Below are 19,890 nucleotides of genomic sequence, written 5' to 3' on the forward strand. Positions count from 1 at the left end.
TTTCTCCTGGTCAAAATCAACTAATTTGTCTCAAATGTTTTTGAACCTCAACTGAATGCTAGGCACTACCTTGATTCCTACCTTCAGGAAGCTTAGATTCTAGTTGGTAGAGGCAGATAATAAAGAAGCGAAAAACTCAACATGTGCTATAAAGAAAATAAGTGTTTTTAGTAAAGAATGGTTATTGTATATTTGGCTACTTTATTTTTGTCTTATTAGTAAATGTTACTTGTATTAGGTTAAATGTGTTCCTCAAAAGTTCATGTCTACCCAGAATCTCAGAGTGTGATTTTATTGGAAATAGGGTCTTTGCAGATATGATTAGTTAAGATGAAATCATATTGGATTCCTAATCCAATGACTCCTGTCTTTATGAAAGAGAAAATGGAGACAAAGATAAACAGGGAAGAAAACCATATAAAGGAGATATATTGGAGCGATTATAAGTCAAAGAACATCGAAAATTGCCAGCAACCACTTAGAAGCTAGAAGAAGCAAGGAAAGAAAGATTCTTCCCTAGAGCCCTGGGAGAGAGCAAGGGCCTTGATTTCAGGTTTCTAGACTCCAGAACTGTGAGAGTAAATTTCTCAGTGTTTTTTATTATTATTATTATTATTTAATTCATTTAGCCAACATATAGTACATCATTCATTTCAGATGTAGAGTTCAATAATTCATCAGTTGTGTATAACACCCAGTGTTCACATGGCCTCCCCAATGCCCGTCACCCAATTATCCCATCCCCCTACCCACCTCCCCCAAACTTCTGTTGTTTTAAGGCACCCAATTTGTGTTAATTTGTTATGGCAGCCCTAGGAAACTAAAACGCTACTTTAGATAGAATAGTTAGGAAAACTTCTCTTAGTAGATGATATTTATTTATTTATTTATTTATTTATTTATTTATTTATTTATTTATTTATTTTTAAGATTTTATTTTTAAGTAATTTCTACACCCAACGTGGGGCTCAAACTCATAACCCTGAGATCAAGAGTCACATGCTCCACCACCTGAGCCAGCCAGGTGCCCCATCTTAGTATATGATTTTTAAACAGAGGCAAAAATGATGAGAATGACCCAACCAAGATGAAAGACTTACTGGTGTTATTTTATCTTAATGGTAAATATTCTACAGGTATTTAAATTACTAGTTCTAAAACAAAGTTATTATTTTTCTCCTCTCTCTGAATATCTTTCCTTTGCAAAAACTGTATAAAGTAGATATTAATATCACCAGTTTTCATATAGAGGCTAAGGAATTTGGACAGGGTCACACACGTAGGAAGTGGTAGAGTCTGGATTCAAACTCAGGTAGCCCGGCTTCAAGAGCCTAAATTTACCAGATTATTCTGGCACTATCTCTCAAGTTTCAGGCAACATGCTTTAATTCTGTCTCCAGGCTTTCAGGGTTGCCCATTTGTGATATTCCACTTAATCTAGTCTTACATGTGGAATGTGGCTTTTCTCTTTTGTCTCCTACTTATATTAGTAGTAATAACAATGATAATCACAACTACTAAATTTATTGAACACTGAGCATGCCAGCTCTCTTAATCCAAGCAACAACCCCATAAGGTAGCTATTATTATTATCCCAATTTTCTGGATGAGGTTTCTATGGCTTGAAGAAGTTAAGTAACACATAGGATCTTAAAACTAATAAATGGCAGACCCTTGGTTGGTCAGATCTATCCGATTCAGAACTGGCTCACTTTTTAAAAATTTTATTTTTTAAAACAAGATATAACTTACATATAGAGAAACACACACACAAATATATAGTTCTAAGACTTGATAAGCTATACACCTGTGTAAAAATCATCAGAATATTCTGAGCTCAGAAGGCTCCCTTATGCTTCCTCCTAGAGATAATCTTCCAAAGGTAAATACTGCTCTGATTATCTCTCACCATGCCTATTCTTTTATTATTATCTCTCACTTTTCCTATTCTTGAATTTTCCACAAGTGGAATCATCCGGTGTATACTCTTTGGTGTCTTGTTTTCTTCCAGAGTCTTTTAATGACCACGTTCTACTCTCTCCAACAAAATTGCCAAGTCTTCTGCCTTACTTTCCTAGGCTTTTGCTAAGTAATTAATGTTGATAGTGTAATAAACTAATTCTTGCTAAAATTTTGGTGGAAAATGGTTTAAATTACTTTTTTCTCCAGATAACTTATTAGTATTATAACTGACCTTAAGCCTAGAAGAATGGCTATTATGGAAATTCTAAGCAGAGTCTGAGAGACTTTTTGAAGGGGGAATAGAGAGATTTTGTTTTTCCTTAAATCTGAATGCATAATTTTTTAACTAGTATACTAATTATGAACCTGTAAAATTTCTTTCCAAAATGTAAAAGCTGAATCTGTGACTGCAATTTAAATACTATAGAAGAAATCTTAGATCCATAAAAAGAAAAGTTAATATGATACAGAAAAATGAGCGTTAAAGTTGTCAAAAGTTTTGTGTTCTTTTTCCTGTTGTGCAACTTACTAGCTAATTACCTCTCTTAAGTCACCTAATCTCTCTGAGTCAGCTTTAATATGAACATAAAAAAATTTGCCATGCTTGACAGGATTGATGTGAAGAGCAATTATGAAATAAGCTAACGTATATTAGAGTGCTTCGTAAAGTCTCATATATGATACTTCCCATATACATACATATAAAACCTTACAATCACACTTCCATAAAACAGCTCATATGATAGTGGATATGTGTAAAATTGCATATTCTGACCATCTGATGTAATAGGAAGTCTTAGTGAAATTTCTTTTGGAGAACTTTTTAATTTGATAACCTTGACTACCAATCGCTTAATTCAGGTTTGTCAGATCTCTAAATGAGTTGAGACAACAACCATTTTCTTTCTCCTTTCCTTTGATCTTGCTTTTATATTTCACCTCTCCTCAGGTCTGAATTTTGTTGGAATGCAACACAAAAGTTTTTACTTTTAACTCTTTCCTTAGAATTTTTTGTATGTCACATCTGAGTTTGTCTAGGGATTCTCCTGCAACGAGAATTATCTAAATGCCACATAAGAGTGTAAAGAATTTATTAGAAATAAAAATATGGAAGACTTTTCTCATTGATAACCACTTACCAATCAATCTATAACCAATTAAGAAAAATCTTAGGTGGAGGATTTGAGTAAGAGAGGGTGGGTAGTAGCAGTTATGTTCAGCTTTACTCTGGAGCGCCACCTGCTGGTAAATCCAGTCTAAGAGTGTTTGGCAAACAAAAATAAGGATTATTTTGGGAGATTAGATCAACTTGTTTTATATAAAACACATACTAGTTATTAGAATTATTGTGGAAAATGATTTGATTTACTAACTGAATGATTCAATTATTAAAGAGAGTTTTCTCAAAGCTTTTTTTGAAGGAATTTATTTATTTTAAATTCTTGACCTTTGATCAGAAAAACCACAAATATGAATTGAGGGTCCATTATGTTAGTCAAATATTTAAGGGTTTATGTATCACACTGTGCTAGACACTGTGGATGCCATGGTGAAAGGAATAGATGGAATCTTCTGACCCTCGTGGAACATAGAGTTAAGAATAAGAAGAAAAAGTGACAAATAGATTGCTGAAAGTTGATAAGAATAAAACAAAAGGCAGAGGGAGAGAATACAGGGTGGCTGAAGGAAACTGCTTTGGATGGAACTTTTAGGAAAGGCATTTCTGATAAGACCTTTAAGAACTTGTTCTTTGCTATACTCCTAGCACTGAGCACAGTGCCTAGTACACTGTTAATGCTCAGTGAATATTTGTTGAATAAAAGGATGGATGACACTGAATGATAACCTTAAATAGGAGCATTGAACATAGCTGAAGCATTAACAGCTTCTCTTTTTGGTCTGATCATATGTACATGGGTCATGCTGGGCTAATGATACAAAATGCGGTAGGAAAGAAAGTACAGGGAAGCTGCTGGAAAATGTGTAGCATAATCTTTTTCTTTTGGAGCTGAGCCAGCTTATAAAATCCAATCCAAGTTCAAAGAATGATGAGATGATGACTCAGTTTAAACTACTTTCACTTTAGTTGACCATTCAACTATGAAACAAACAGCGCTAGGGATACAAATGACTGGATGCAGCTCCCTTCTGCCTTTCTTGTACTTCACAAATGTCCAAGTTCAGTAATTGAGGCAGCCCATGAGCAATCAGATCAAATAGTTTGAGAACTCTACACCTTTATAACATTAGGCTGGGTAAAGGGTCGTACTTGATCTAACCCACTACCATATAAAAAGTTTATCATTGTACTATCTGGATGCAATTTGTTTCTTGATTCATCACCTGCCCTACACTGCACCTGTGGGCCTACCAAACCTTCAGTGAAACCAAATCTAATTGGAGAGCTAAGAGTAAGATACAAACTTGCACGGAATAATTGTTAGCTTAGAACTGGAACAAAAATTGAATGAGAAAAAAGGGAAACAACTTTTTTAATGACCTGTCTAAGTCTTGTGAAACTGGCTCCCATTGATAGCCTTTTATTTTGTATTCGATAGACACATCTATCATGCATGTCTTTTTCCACACATAAACATATGCAAATAACATACCTATGAATACAATCTATAAGCATTGATAAGTCCCCTTCTTCAGTAAGAGAACTCTGAATTTTAGTTGGGCATATTGTTGGTGCAGTTAAAGACTATACTTCTTAACCTAAAGCTCTACTATGAGTGGCTATGTGATGAGTTCTTGGCCATTGAGTTTTAGGAGGAAGTATCATGTGGTATTTCTAGAAAATCTTGAAAGAGAAAGAGCGAATACATATTCTTTCCCTTCTTTGATACTGCTGCTTGGAATATAGTTGTCGTGACTGGTGCTCCAAAATTCATGTTGGACCAAGAGGACAAGGGCTGTACCTAAGGCAAAACACCAGAAAACTGAAGGGATCTTGCTATGGTGTAGAGCCACCCCTGGACCATCTCTTGGACCACCCCTGGACCTTCTCTTGTCTCCTTTTATGTGAGAGAGAACGAAATGTCTATCTTGTTTATGACATTGCTTTCTGGAGTTTCTATTACTCTGATGAATTTTATCCTAACCAATCTGGTGAGTAATGTAGATTTTGCTGATGTCTTCCTGACAAATGGAGGAGAAGGCATCATTTCACACCACAAAGCAAACAATCTTTTCATTATACAAATTTTCTCTCTAGTCTCTTTCCAGATCCAAATTCTCATTTGCCCACCTCCCTCAACCACAACCATCTGTAACATTTTTTCCTCTCTTGGATCCCACTGTCACGTCTCTGATCCTATAGTAACACTTGGGCGGGAATTCTATTTGCTTCAGCCCTTCTTCAGGGATTCCTTTCCCTGTGAAGAAGGCCTATTTTACCTGAGCCTTTCCTCAGTGAATATTTTGATGCCACAAGGTGAAAGTAACAGTAACATCAACAACAACCACATGATTAAATGCTTACTAGAGGCAGTCATTTAATTCTCACAACTACCCTATAAAGTGTTATCTTATTTTACCGAGAGGGTAAGTAATCCTCCTTGTGGCAGAAGAGGCTAGCTGTCTACCCAAAATTCATGCCCCTCTTGCCCTAGAACAGAGTTTTCACTGAGAATTCGCTGTCCATCACACTACGTATATATTCATAATTGTCATATTTTCCTAATATATTGATCCTTGATCATTATGAAGTATCCCTTTTTGTCCCTAGTAATACTCCTTTCCCTGAAGTTTATTTTGTCTGATACTAATACAAAAACTCCTGCTTTCTTGTGTTTACTGTTTGCATAGCGTATCTTTTTTCATCTTTCTTACTTTAAATCCATTTGTCTATATTTATTTATTTTTTTTTAAAGATTTTATTTATTTATGTGACAAAGAGACAGCCAGAGAGAGAGGGAACACAAGCAGGGGGAGTGGGAGAGGAAGAAGCAGGCTCCCAGCGGAGGAGCCCGATGTGGGACTCGATCCCGGAACGCCGGGATCACGCCCTGAGCCGAAGGCAGAAGCTTAACGACTGTGCTACCCAGGCGCCCCCCCCATTTGTCTATATTTAAAGCACATCTTGTGTAGACAGCATATAGTTGATATTTACTTTTTTACCATTCTTATTTTTTTTTAAGATTTCATTTTTAAGTAAGTTCTAAATTACTCAAACTCATAACCCCAGGAGCAAGTGTCACATGCTGCACCGACTGAGCCAACCAGGGGCCCCTATTGTGTATTTAAATATGTGGTTTTTTAAAAATTTAAATTCAATTAGCCAACACAATATGTGTTTTAATAAAAATAAAATTTGTATTTAATATGCATATTAAACATACTTCATATTTATTATATATATTATATATTATATATATTATTATATATTTAAACTTATTCACAGATCTGCCATTTTGCTATTTTCTATTTATCTTATTGATTTTTTTGTTTTTCTGTTTCACATTTCCTTCTTTTTTGTTAATTGAATATTTTTTAGTATCCCATTTTAATTCCTCTGTTGACTTTCTAACTACCTTTCTCTTCAATACTTTTTTAGTTTCTGAGAGTTTTTATTTTTTTTTAAGATTTTATTTATTTATTTGAGAGAGAAAGTGCATGAGAGAGAGCACAAGTGGAGGGCAGAGGGAGAAACAGGCTCCCCACTGAGCAGGGAGCCCAATGGCAGATGCTCAACTGACTGAGTCACCCAGGCGCCCCTCTGTAGGGTTTTTAAAAATGCATTTTTAACTTATCCCAATCTGCTTAAAGCTATATTGAATTACTCCAGGTGAAATATAGAATACTTGCAATAGTATAATTCCACTTACCCCTTGTTTTTAGTGCCATTTTTGTCATATACATTACATCTATATTTGTTATAAACCCATCAATATGGTGTTACACTTTTTTGCTTTAAACAGTCATATGTCTTGGGTCCCTGGGTGGCTCAGTTGGTTGGGTGTCTGCCTTTGGCTGGGGTCATGATCTCAGGGTCCTGGGATTGAGCCCCAGGTCAGGCTCTTTGCTCAGTGGGGAGTCTGCTTCTCCTTCTCCCTCTGCCCCTCCCCTTGCTTGTGTGCATTCTCTCTCTCTCTCAAATAAATAAAAAATCTTGGAAAAAAAATAATGTCATATGTCTTTTAGATGAAGAAAGAAGAAAAATATAAACTGATTATTTTTTATACTTACCCACATATTCACTATTTCTACTCTTTGGTATAATTTCACTCTACAATCAAGTATCTTGAAAAATATATGTGTATTTTAACTAGTAATTGCACTTACAGAAATTTTTATGGCAATAATTAGAGATGGGAATAATTTTTTTATAATCATGTTTTTCTCATTGTTTCTTATAATAAGATTTGGAATAATTTAAGTGCCTAGAAAATAAGAAAATCATTACATAAGCTTGTGTTACATACATAGGATGGATAAGCATATTTTTTTTTAGGATATTAGTTAACTGAGGCATATATAATATTGTTTAGTTTTTAGGGAAAAAAGACTGAAAAGAAATCTATCTAGATATTAATAGTGGTTCTTTCTGGCTAATGGATTCTTTGTTTGCATTACTGCCTTTTGTTTATTTACACTTTTCTGCGTTTTCTAAATTTTTACAATATATGTTCTTTTATAATCAGAAGAAAAGTGAAATGAGAAAAATTTAAGATTAGGGAGGTCATTATGTAAACAGTGGACAGGATCTTTGAAACTAGTGAATCACAGTATTGAGAATAAATAATTTTCATAAATATATTTATCAACTTGAATTCAGGTAACATATATCTTTAGTTTGACAAGTTTGAAACATAGAACATAAGAAGGCAAATTGTGGCAAGAAGTATATGAATTTATATATTATTCAGTATATTAAAGCTATACTGTTGGTAGGCTTAGCTTTTCTTGTGTGATTTAAAGATTGCTACAGGTCTGTAAGTGTCTCAAAGTATCTCCCTCACTATGGCTTCATGAGCCCTTGAAATTCCTATGAAGCAATTCCTTTTATTTTCTTCCTCTGGAGAATAGTATGGAGGTTTCTCAGAAAGTTAAAAATAGTTAAAAGGTTAAAAAAGTTAAAAAACTCTATGACCCAGCAGTTGCACTACTAGGTATTTACTCAAAGTATACAAAGTATACAAAAATACAGATTCGATGGGACGCCTAGGTGGCTCAGATAATCGGGCGTCTGTCTTCGGCTAAGATCATGGTCTCCGTGTCCTGGGATCAAGCCCACGGCTAAGATCATGGTCTCCGTGTCCTGGGATCAAGCCCACGTCGGGCTCCTGGCTCAGTGGGGAGTCTGCTTCCCTCTCCCTCTGCCTCTGCCCCTGCTCATGCTCTCTCTCTCTCTGTCTCAAATGAATAAATAAAATCTTTAAAATAAAACAAACAAAAAAAACAAAAATACAGATTCAAAGTGATACGTGCACCCTGATGTTTATAACAGCATTAGCAACAGTAGCCAGACTATTCATCGACTGATGAACGGATAAAGATGATATATGGGTATAATATTTATAATAGAATATTATAATGGAATATTATAATGGAATATTACTCAGCCATCAAAAAGAATGAAATCTTGCCGTTTGCAACAACATGGATGGAGCTAGAGTGTATTACACAAAGTCAAATAAGTCAGTCAGAGAAACACAAATACCATATGATCTCACTCACATGAGGAATTTAAGAAAGAAAATAAATGAACATACAGGAAGAGGGAGAGAGGGAAATAAACCATAAGAGACTCTTAACAATAGAGAACAAACTGAGGGTTGATGGAGGGAGGTGGATGGGGGGATGCACTAGATGGTGAAAGGTATTAAGGAGTGCACTTGTTGTGATGAGTGCTGGCTCTTGTATGTAAGTGATGGATCTCTGAATTCTACTCAGAAATCAATATTGCATTATATGATAACTAAGTAAAATTTAAATTAAAAAATAAACTTCGTTTGTTTTCTTCCAATGAAGTCTACCTTATTTTACCTAGCAGGGTAGCATCCATCGACACATAACCATGGATTATTGTCCCAGACTCAGGACATTCTGATGAGGAATATTTTGACAGTTTTGGTAAAGACCAACAGATACATAGCTGTTGGGGTAGGGCAAGTCTAGGCAGAATTCTGTGGTGGGGTGTTCTAGAAAGTTCAGTGTCAGGGTGAAGGTACTGGGCACTTTTTAGGGTTTTAAGTGGGTAGAAGGGAGAGTAAAAGAAAAAAAGAAGAGAGAATACCAAATAGGGATGCAAGAATCATCCAAAATTTATTCAATCAATAGGCTTATTGGCATGCAGTAGCTATTAAGCTTGTATTCTCCTTCAAGTGGCATTTGTCAGTGACCATTTACTCCCACGGTTCCTTGCTGCTTGCTACTTCATTGAGATAGACATTGAAGTCCTTTGTAAAGTCTACAGTTCTTTACCTAGGCAAGATATGTTTATTATTTTGCCCTTCACACCTTCAAATTCCAAAGAGTTGCCTCAGTAGTTGAAGAAATTAATATCTAACAAAGGGACATAGTGAGTGTACCATACCAGGGGAAATATATATGCTAGTTAATCAGGGCCTCCCAAAGATTATACCTCTTCTTCCCTGGCTGTCCCACATGGTGACAACTCTTTAAGATGAAATTTAAAACTAGATGAGAGAGAAGACAGAGGTCTGCAGATGCTTTTGCTAGATGGGCCTTTCAAAGGATTGTAAGGCAAGTTGCATTGTCAGCCTCTGTTCAGTCTTCTTATAGGAGCAGTCCAAAGGAAGGAATTCTTAAATACACACAAAGTCAGAGATTCAGAATATGTAGGGATGGAATAAATTGAAATCTAACCCTTTCATTGTACAGATGAAAAAGATTTAAGTCTTGACATTTGATTGACTTAACCAAGATTGTAATAGCAGAGCTAGGATTAGAACTCAGGTCTTTTAGCTGCTAATCTAACGGGTTTCTACAATATCACACTGCCCCAAGTCCAGGTATTAGATACACACCTTCAAAGCCCATAAAAACACCAAACAAAGCAAGGCAAAAAGCCAAAAGCAAGATCCTGCAGGTCTGATATCAAACACTGGGAGAAAATGTGTAAACAATAGGTGAATTAGAATCTTTAAGCCACACTTTCTTTTGTTAAAAGTGGATTATATCAACTGTACTAAATAATTTTTTCCTCCTAAAATTGCTAAACAAAAGAAAGGAATTTAGGTTGCTACTTTGTTGGGCCCGGAGACATTTTTTGATATCAAATGATGACTATCATTTGAAATCTTGCGTCAACTGATGTGGGCAATACTTTTTAGCAGAAAGAGTAAGAATGAGCCTGTTGTGTCAAGATGCCTGGCTGAGTGCCACAGGAGTCAGAATAAGGTCATGTTTATTCTATTGGACATTTTATTCTTTATCTAGACTCTATGAAGGCAAAGAACATGATAAGGAAGTCCATTTGGTCACCTAAACTGGGAGGCACTGTCAATGTGAATGAGGGCTGGGAAGTAAAATAAAGTAAATACAAGTTTAAACATGTATGCCAGGGAAGATACAGCAGGACTTCACTTCGGAAGAAACCTAACAGCTTGGAACGGAAATGAGTTCCAGAAATTCTAGGGATAGGAAAGTCACTGAAAATGATAATGACTAAAAAAGAAAGGGGGAATTATAACAGCTTACAAAATGATATAGGATTATAATATGGTGTAGAGAAAAAAAAAATACCCCAAACAATAAGGTACAACTATGCACTTACATACATTTTACATTACATTATATACATCTTCCATTTTGAAACCTTTAAGTAGAAAGATTTCTGTTATTACATTGGGACTATAAATATTTTTCCTGTGTAATTGGAGGTGGTAGCAAAATAACCAAGAGGTGAATTGCATATAAAAGGGACTGTGAGTACAATGTGAAGGTTTGGTAGTATCCTCAGGATCCCATTTAAATTAAAGACAAAAGAGGAAGAATTGGAAAAGAGAGAGAAAGAGAAGGAAATTGCCATTTCTGCCTTCTGTTGTCTATTATGCTTTTGTCTCTGCTGCTTCATCTAGGGCAAAAAAGCAGATTTTTTTTTCCTTAATAAATCCTTGCTAATTTCTAGGTCTAGGAAAGAGCACCCAGGCCACAGCTACAACCCATGGCCAGGTGGTCAAGGTGAGGCTCCCTTTATAATCCTATGAGTATTCTTATGTCTCAGGGGACCAGAGCCAGGGCTGGTCAATTTTTTATCATTCTCCCATATTTTTTAAATTTGAAGGGTTAGAATTCTCTCCATGTGTCTTTATCAGAGCATATAGTAGTCTGTTCCCCACTATTTAAGTAATGTCATGATGAAATTCAGCACATGTGATTGCAACGTAGTAAGATTCTTTCAGAAATCATATGCCATTAGACCAGAGATAGACTCCCTGCACAGTTGGAAGGAGTAACTGAGGTGCCCTTTTCAACAGATACTTTTACAGAAGCCCCCCCTTATCCATGGGAAATGTGCTTCAAGACCCCCAGTAGATGCCTGAAACCATAAATAGTACCAAACTCTACATATACTATGATTTTCCTATACATACATACCTATGATAATTTAATTTATAAATCGGCACAGTAAGAGATTAACAACAATGACTCATAATAAGAACAATTATAAAAATATACTATAATAAATGTTATGTGAATTTGGTATCTCTCTTAGTCAAAATATCTTACTGTACGGTACTCACCCTTCTTGTGATGATGTGAGATGATAAAATGCCTATGTGATGAAATGAAGTGAGGTGAATAACATAGGCATTGTGATGTAGCATTAGGCTACTAGTGACCTGACAATTGATGAGAATATGTCGGGATATGTGAGGTTCATCTGCTTTTGGACTTCAGGTAACTGAAACCTTGGAGAGCAAAACTGCAAATAAGTGGGAACTACCTTACTTCATGATAGTAAGAATCCATTAAAGATTGCAAGAGATATTTAAATTAAAGGCTGACTTACCCAGAAATGTTGAAGGACCAACATATACAAATTCTCATTGAGCCATAGGGAAGTAGCAGTTTAATTGTTCTGCCGAAGTATTATAGAAATGATAAGTGATGTATGAGAAGTAAAAGGGAACAGAATTATAAGAAAAAGAAGCATGGTTTTTAGTAAACATCCATCTAGCCTCCAGTTTTAAGACATTGATTCACCTTATAATGAAGTAGTAGTCATTATTAACCAGCCAGGCCTCCTGGGATCTTAAAAGCAACAACTTTAGATTATCTCCCAGGAGAAGATTTTCCACTTCTGTATTCTGAAAGTCTGGTTGTTTAAAAATTTCAGATGTAACATAGCCATCTAGAGTGCTCTGCTCTTCTCCAACTGGCACATATGCTGTTTGTGGTCATTTTCTCAGACCAGCATGCTATTTTGACAGAGGGCACTGTGTCAGCATTAATTTACCTCACTATATCGTTTCATGAACCAATCCAGGGAGTCCTAAGCCACATCTTTCCTTTGCCTACTCAGTTCTGTGTATCTAAAAGATTTAACTCATAAAGAAATTCAAAGAAAGGCCACAACTCTTCAGATTTATAGAACAACAATATTATATGTGCTGTATTTAAGAGATAGTTGGATGCGAGTGTGTGATAATTGGATGTTTCTGTTAAACACTGAGATTTGGTAGTCAACAGCATTTAGGCGTAGTTAAAATTATGACAATATTAAAAATCTCTCAGGAAGATCAAGTAGAATTAGAAGAAATATGGACCATATGGATACATGGATAATTGTTAAACTAGATTAAAAGTATATATATATACACATAGATATGGTTTTAGGATTATAGGTGCGTGTAATGTATATTTCATATTATAATAACAGAATCATGATAAATAATAGCACCTCCACTAAATTTGTAAATAAGACATGGTACTAATGATCTTAATATTATTTTAGATTCAAAAAAGAAGAAGAAGAAGAAATATGGACCAAGTAGAGAAACTGGGGGAATTCCAACAAAGGTGTTTACATACATAACAATTTCAAAACCTGAGACAACTCAAACCACAAACACAGGCTGCTGTTTAAATACCCCAACAATGCAATATTAGATCTATTTTAGTGATGATTTTAAATCTACATTAAGTTCATGTCTTTCTTTACTTAGACTTTATATTTGTCTATATCAAATATTTTAATAAGCATCTCCACTCCCACTCCAATTAAATTACCAGAATTTTTTTTTTAACTTTGAAGTGCTTTCCTTCTTTTCACTGCTCTTTGAAAACAGATTTGGCAGCAAGTAGAGATTTGAACTGAGGTGAGGCCATCATATTTAGCCTATGATTTTGCAGATTGCTAGTGGTGGCTCCAAAATTTCTACATAGAAAGGATTTGGGCTGGTTGAAAGAAGGTGCTAAAGCAAGATTTAAATAAAAAATGTTTTTACAAGGATTGAATGTTTCTTTGGGAAGAATACGGGTTGATGAAAATTGTGCACGGGGTGGAGGGGGCTAAATTTTCTATAGAGCCTCCACTTGGCTCCATGATGCTGTTTCACATAATTAAATATGTAGCAATTAATGTTCTTTCTTTCTTTCTTTCTTTCTTTCTTTCTTTCTTTCTTTCTTTCTTTCTTTCTTTCTTTCTTTATGAGAGAGAGAGCGCGTGCGCAAGCGTGAAGGGGAGAGGGGCAGAGGGAGAGGGAGAGAGAGAATCTTAAGCAGGCCCCGCACCCAGCACAGCACAGAGCCCAATGCAGGGGCTCCATCTTACGACCCTGAGATCGTGACCTGAGCCAAAATCAAGAGTAAGATGTTAACGGACTGAGCCACCCCGGTGCCCCTGTAGCAATTAATATTTCCAGCTGATATCAAAACTAACCCTCTAAGTAGCTAGTAATGTGTCAATCTGAAAAATATCTCCTGCAACTAAATTGTGCTAAGCCACATCTTCATTGTATATCTAATACCTAGTGTAGATTGTTGATTAAATTACCTATTAACATTCCATTCTTCAGTAGATTGAGGTTGCTTTTTTTTTTTTAAAGCAATGTGGTAGAACTTTCAAATAAAATCACCCGTGGCAAAACACAGCTTTGCTTAGCATCTACTATTGTTGGCTCTCAGTCTTTATACCAGAATTTTTACATAATCATCTAAATCCTTTGTGGGAAGAATCAGAGTATAAATAAAAATGAGTAAATAAGTATATACAGCATTATACTTATTATGATAAATTATATATGTTCTACATCTCATTCACTCTTATGTTGTAAATGACATACTTTGATGTTTGTGTCACAAATTTAATGTTATATGAATGTGCAGGAGTAGTAAGGAACAGAGAACAAACTTTAAAAAAATTGTGAGCTATTGTGTATATATTAATTAACAGTAATTTAATAGATTATACCTCATTGATTTGAAGAATTAAAGCAATTAGTTTCCTTGGCACAGAGTTTTCTTCCCAGGAGAAATTTAGGCATTACAAAATCTGTCATGTAACTGTAACATCGGAAAAAGCAGAGGCAATGTCTCTGTTGTATATGCTCTCTCTAAATAACAGCTTTGCAGTAGGCAATTTCGCCTGGAATCGTTGCAATAGGTCCAATTAAATTGAAGCTTACTAAAATCAAGGTGGTTTTCAATGTCCAGTTTCATGATCAAAACAATGTTTATTGTGATGTTCTGGGAATGTCAATGCATGGCTACTTCTTTAGCACAAGAGATAATGTTTGGTTAAAGAATAAAAGTATGGCAACAATGACTTTTTCCAAAGGCTCATTTCTTTCAAAGAATGCCAAAGAAAGGGCATTTTATAGCAACAGAGTGTGCAAATTTAGAGCAGAAATACTGAATTACATCTCTTAGGACCTCAAAGGTGGTGGTTAAATTTTTTTTTATTTATGAAGAAGAAAGCATATAATAAGAATAGGAAATACAGGTTTGAAGAAAAGACATTCCATAGCTTATTCCTTGTCATAAGAAGTTGGAAGTTAGGCACTGAAGGTGAGATTTTAGTTAATGAGATAGATGATTATATTACCTAGTATTTCTTAGGAAATTTACCTCTGATATGTCCTTTTTTCCCCCCTTAGACCTGATATGAATTACAAATTTCCTAGGAAATTCTCATAAAGTCTGCGGTTACAGATGCATAATGGTAATGTTTACGGGAACATATCTCCCCTGCAGAAAGATGTCAAGTACTTCTTTGGTCTGAATTTTCTGGTTTCAAATTGAAAAGGAACCTCAGAATGTAGGAATCTGGAGTTTAAGGATGACTAAAAAGGAAAAGTCTGCATAGAAAGGCTAAAGAAAATTTCAAGATCCCAAGGTGGTTAGGGGTAACATTTCCACACCCACATTTCCTCTGCCGTATTCCCTGAACATGAACAGTTCAAAAAAGACCAAGGAAAACATACTTGAGAGTCAAAGAATACCAAAATAATGTTAATAGGGAAAGGAACTAAAAAAAATTCATTCAGATATATATAATAATTTTCTTATGGGTCTTCATTCATCAGAGACATAAGTTTTATTTATATCATCTTATGAAAACCAGATCACATGAATGACCAAGAAATCCAGGCAGATGTTTGTGAAACAATTTTGATAGATTTTCTGGGTTTAAGTATGTGCTTTTACTTAATCCACTTTCTAGTAATGTATAATTAATCCACAGTAAATTATAGATTCAGTATTGGTTGATTTTGGGGTAACATTTATATACCTGTGTTACTTCTAGTCATATTTTCAATTTTAAGAAATGGCTGGTTTGGGTCATAATGTGGTTTGTTTTCTATTTTTATATAATTATACGTACACATATAATATGTATTATTTATATTTTATATAAATAATGTTTATATTCATAATTACTTTTTGTTCTTATTATAAAATGGACTCTAAACTGTTATGTTTCAAAATGTTAATTTGCCTGATCTTACATATAAACACAGATTACTTAGTTAATATCTGAATGCCTGTGAATGTTCTTCCATCCCTTTTATCTTCTCCAGTTCTCTCTGTAGCCATCACTTTCAGCCACAATTCTCACTCCATACTGTATCTCCCTGTTCCTGCTAAATCATGTTGAAATAGCCTTTTCTAGGAAATTGTGAATTCAAACATAGTAAATCTAGATTTGGCAAAGGCTGTGAACAATATTTTCATTTAAAAAAATCAAACATTTTCTAAAGAATCTAATTTAGAACAACATTCTTGAGAATGGACATGCAGCACACAGGGCACATACAAGAAGATCCATGGGGTATGTGATGAAACTGCTCCTTTTTCTGTTTCTATTTATGTTTCCTTATTCTCTTAAAATTTCAATCTTCACCTGTTTTACATTGTACACAACTGGTTCATAATATATTAGTCTAGTCGAGCATGTGTAATTTTTTCTTTTTTTAATGCTGGGTGTAAGATCAAAGAAATTAAGAAATCAGAAGTGTAAAGATTAAGAACACTTGCAAAAAAAAAAACATTTGCTTAGTAGTCTGATAGACTTAAATATGATTGTTACTTCTTTTTTTTTTTTTTAAAGATTTTATTTATTATTTATGTGACAGAGAGACAGCAAGTGAGAGAGGGAACACAGCAGGGGAGTGGGAAAGGAAGAAGCAGGCTCCCAGCGGAGGAGCCCGATGTGGGACTCGATCCCGAAACGCCGGGATCACGCCCTGAGCCGAAGGCAGACGCTTAACGACTGCGCTACCCAGGCACCCCCTATGATTGTTACTTCTAACACACACTAGCCATGTGATCTTAGACAGGTTACATAATCTCTCTATCCCTCAGTGTCCTCATCTATGGAACAGAAATAATCATATGATACTTACCTTATAAGTATTATAATAATATAATACTGTCTTGAAAAGTAAATTAAATGATGACTGTAAAGCACTTAGTGCTTAGTATATATGCAAAAATATTAGGTACTTGTATGACTGGAAAAGGTCATGTGGAAACCTATGGAATAATAGACCCAAACTCAAGGTTTTCTTTCACTGAGACATGGATTTGAATTTTATTATGGTCTGAGAAGTTTCAATTATCACATATTATTTAGACAGATCGGTTCATATTTTAAAGAGCAGACTACAAAATCACTTTTCTGAGACCAATGAATTAGTACATAATGGCCTGAGTTATATACAGTGTTAATTTTAGTCCCATTAAAAATATATTTATTTACTCAATACAGATAGAAATTGAATGCCTAAGTACAAAATTCTTGGATCCCTGAAGGGTTCTTTTCATATTTTTCATATATGAAGTTTGCTGATTTCCAATATTATTGCAAAACTCATCCCATTAGAGAGATTTTTTTTTTTGAAGTAATATCTAGGTCCAATGTGGGGCTTGAACTCAAGACCCCAAGATCAAGAGTCCCATGTTCTACTGACTGACCCAGCCAGGTGCCCCAAGAGAATTTTTGATTTTTGTAAAGAGGTAAAATAAAGTAACTGACAACCATTACCCACTCAAAAATTATTGTGCATCAAATTTGTGTGTGTATATATATATGATGAGCAAAAGCTCATTAATAATAAATATGGGAATCCTGCAAATCATCCTAAGAAAACTGATCTATTGATACTTGCTCCAGAATTACAGAATAAACAACATAATTTTTAAAAATCAGTGAGAAAATAAATTTTTATTCTCAGGAATGTAGTCTTACCTCACTGAAATTTGGAAGTCTTCTTCAGTCTTTTATAGTAGAACAGGGTTTGCCCCCTCCTCTCCCCCAAAGCTTTGATAATATCAGATCAAAATACATTTTAAAAGGTTTGTTTTATTTTTCAGTTTAGGCTGTGTTGACCCAGTCAGTCACAGTTGGCCCGACATAAGACTTTCATCTAAATCAACATGACTTTAGAAGAAATTTATCTTAAATAAATATACAGTGAAAAAGCAAATTCAATAATATATTGATAAAGGGCTCAACATGCTCAACAAAAATGTATGAAGCACCTATTACATACAAAACATTGTAAAATTCTGGGAGTAAGGTTGGGAGAGATGAAAAATGGTAAGATATACAGATGAGTAAGACATGGCGTTTCACCCCAAGGAACTTACACTCTGGTGAAGGAGATACACTCATACAAGGTAGGCATAGAAAATATATATTTTTTAAAAACTGTAGGGTAATAGAAGACAACTGGGGTTGGATCTTAGGCTTGGACTCAAAGTAAGTTTCTCTTACTGGTTGAGACTAAGTTGCCGCATAAAAGACAAGACAGCAAGTTAAATTTGAATTTTAAGTAAACAATGAATAAAGTTTTAATCGTAAGTATATTCTATTACATGGGACATACACTAAAAAATTACTTTTAAAAATCCGAAATTCACATTTAACAGGGTATTCTGTATTTTTATTTGCTAAATCTGGCAACGTGCTGGTTATTTATGGTTTGCCAAGTCCATCCATCCTTTTCTGTTCTGTGTCCCTCCTGGAGGCTGACTCCTATACTCTCTTACAGTTGGCTTCTTGTTGAATTCAGTCAGTGGGAGGACCTCGAAGGAGGGTAGACAGTATGAGGGGAGAGAAGTTAGGTTTTCTTCCTTGCCTCTTCCATGCCTCAGCGAAGCATGGTTGGTGGTGGCAGTATTCCTCTATAACTACGGGTCATGCCTGACAGTTCTTCCTACATGACTTCAGCTTTCCTGAGACTCTGGTCATACTTTTTCCTCCCATTGCTCCTTCAGTGTTAGGAAGAGCAACAGCTTTCCTTTGCTGCTAACCTCTGGGTGCTTCAGCATCCTTTTTGGTTTCCCTAACTTTACCCATTTCTTTGTAGGTAGTCTATTATTTAGAACCACTGAGTTAAATTCTGTTTTCTTCCTGGATCCTGGCTGATAAAGCAAGTCTCTTTAACTTCTTTGAGTCTCATCTTTTTATTTTATAAAATGAGGAAAATAATACCTCCCTCAAACATTTTTTGTACAGAGATTATGTATATGGATATTTTGGTGGTGGCTCTAAAATTTGAATTTATATTTCGCACACTGCATTAATTATTCTTTCCAGCTGTGGTATGGCTGAGTAGTGCCAATTGAATCAAATCTCCTGTAGATAACAACAATAAACTCCTGACCAATTTCAACTCTCTGAAGGAATTGGATAATGACCCAAAGCAGGCAAATAGTGTAGTAGAGTTAATAACTGCATGAAGGGAGCAGTGCTGAGTAAGTTTCTCATTTGTGTAGTTTTTGGACTGAAGACATACCCCAGTCTGCACCAAATGGGGTGGCTAAAAATCCAATAGTCTTACTGACTGAAGAACCATAGGACAGAGTTTAGGGCAACTATAGCCACTAGAAACTGAGGGAGGAAATCCAAGAAAGGAGAATTCTAGAAAGAGGGAGTTCCCAATTGTTTGTATAAACTCTTCCCAAATATCTGGCTGACCCCTGAATCATGCCTATGTGGGGCAGACTCAAACACGCCAACTAAAACCAAAGAACAGTACCAAGATTTAAGCTGCCACCTATTGCAGGAGAGTTGGTAGCTTGTGTCCTGCTATTTTAAGTGTCTATTAAAACAATGAACACTTTTCAGAGAACTATAAGAGAATCTAGAGTCTCTACAACATATCACTCACAATGTCTAAAATATAATCCATAATTGCTTGATGAAGAAACAGAAAACATGAAAAATTTTGAAGAGAGAAGACAATTATCAGAGCTTGACCTCTAAGAAAACACAGATGTTGGAAGTACCAGACACAGATTTTAAAACAGCTGTTATAACTATGCTTAAGGATATGAAGAAAAATATGCTTACAACATATGAAAAGATAAGAAATCTCAGTAGGAAAATAGAAACTATAAAAAAATAAAAATTCACAATAATAAAAATATAAATAAAATATATTAAATATATATTTAAAATATATATAATATATATTATATAATATATAATATAAAAATATATACTTT

At 35.0% G+C, this 19,890-nt stretch overlaps 1 protein-coding gene across 31 annotated transcripts in view; it reads left to right on the forward strand.

Moving 5' to 3' along the window:
- LOC123787133 (uncharacterized) overlaps positions 1 to 19,890 on the forward strand; it is a 190,105-nt gene that overhangs the window by 24,169 nt on the left and 146,046 nt on the right. For 4 of the 31 annotated variants that reach the window (XM_087868959.1, XM_087868960.1, XM_087868957.1 and 1 more), the window contains exons 4-5: positions 11,060 to 11,112; positions 12,890 to 15,749. The exons of 22 other annotated variants lie outside the window; for them this stretch is intronic. In XM_087868959.1, the coding sequence (XP_087725085.1) occupies positions 11,060 to 11,112; positions 12,890 to 13,044 (208 nt within the window). In that variant the 3' untranslated portion in view covers positions 13,045 to 15,749. Of the gene's footprint in view, positions 1 to 11,059; positions 11,113 to 12,889; positions 15,750 to 16,511; positions 19,809 to 19,890 lie in introns of those variants that run through there. 5 more of the 31 variants (XM_087868961.1, XM_087868962.1, XM_087868963.1 and 2 more) reach the window with 3 other exon arrangements.

The sequence above is a fragment of the Ursus americanus genome, chromosome 17 (assembly GCF_024610735.1).
Source record: "Ursus americanus isolate L20-20 chromosome 17, mUrsAme1.1.p, whole genome shotgun sequence".
In the NCBI taxonomy this organism is placed as follows: domain Eukaryota; kingdom Metazoa; phylum Chordata; class Mammalia; order Carnivora; family Ursidae; genus Ursus; species Ursus americanus.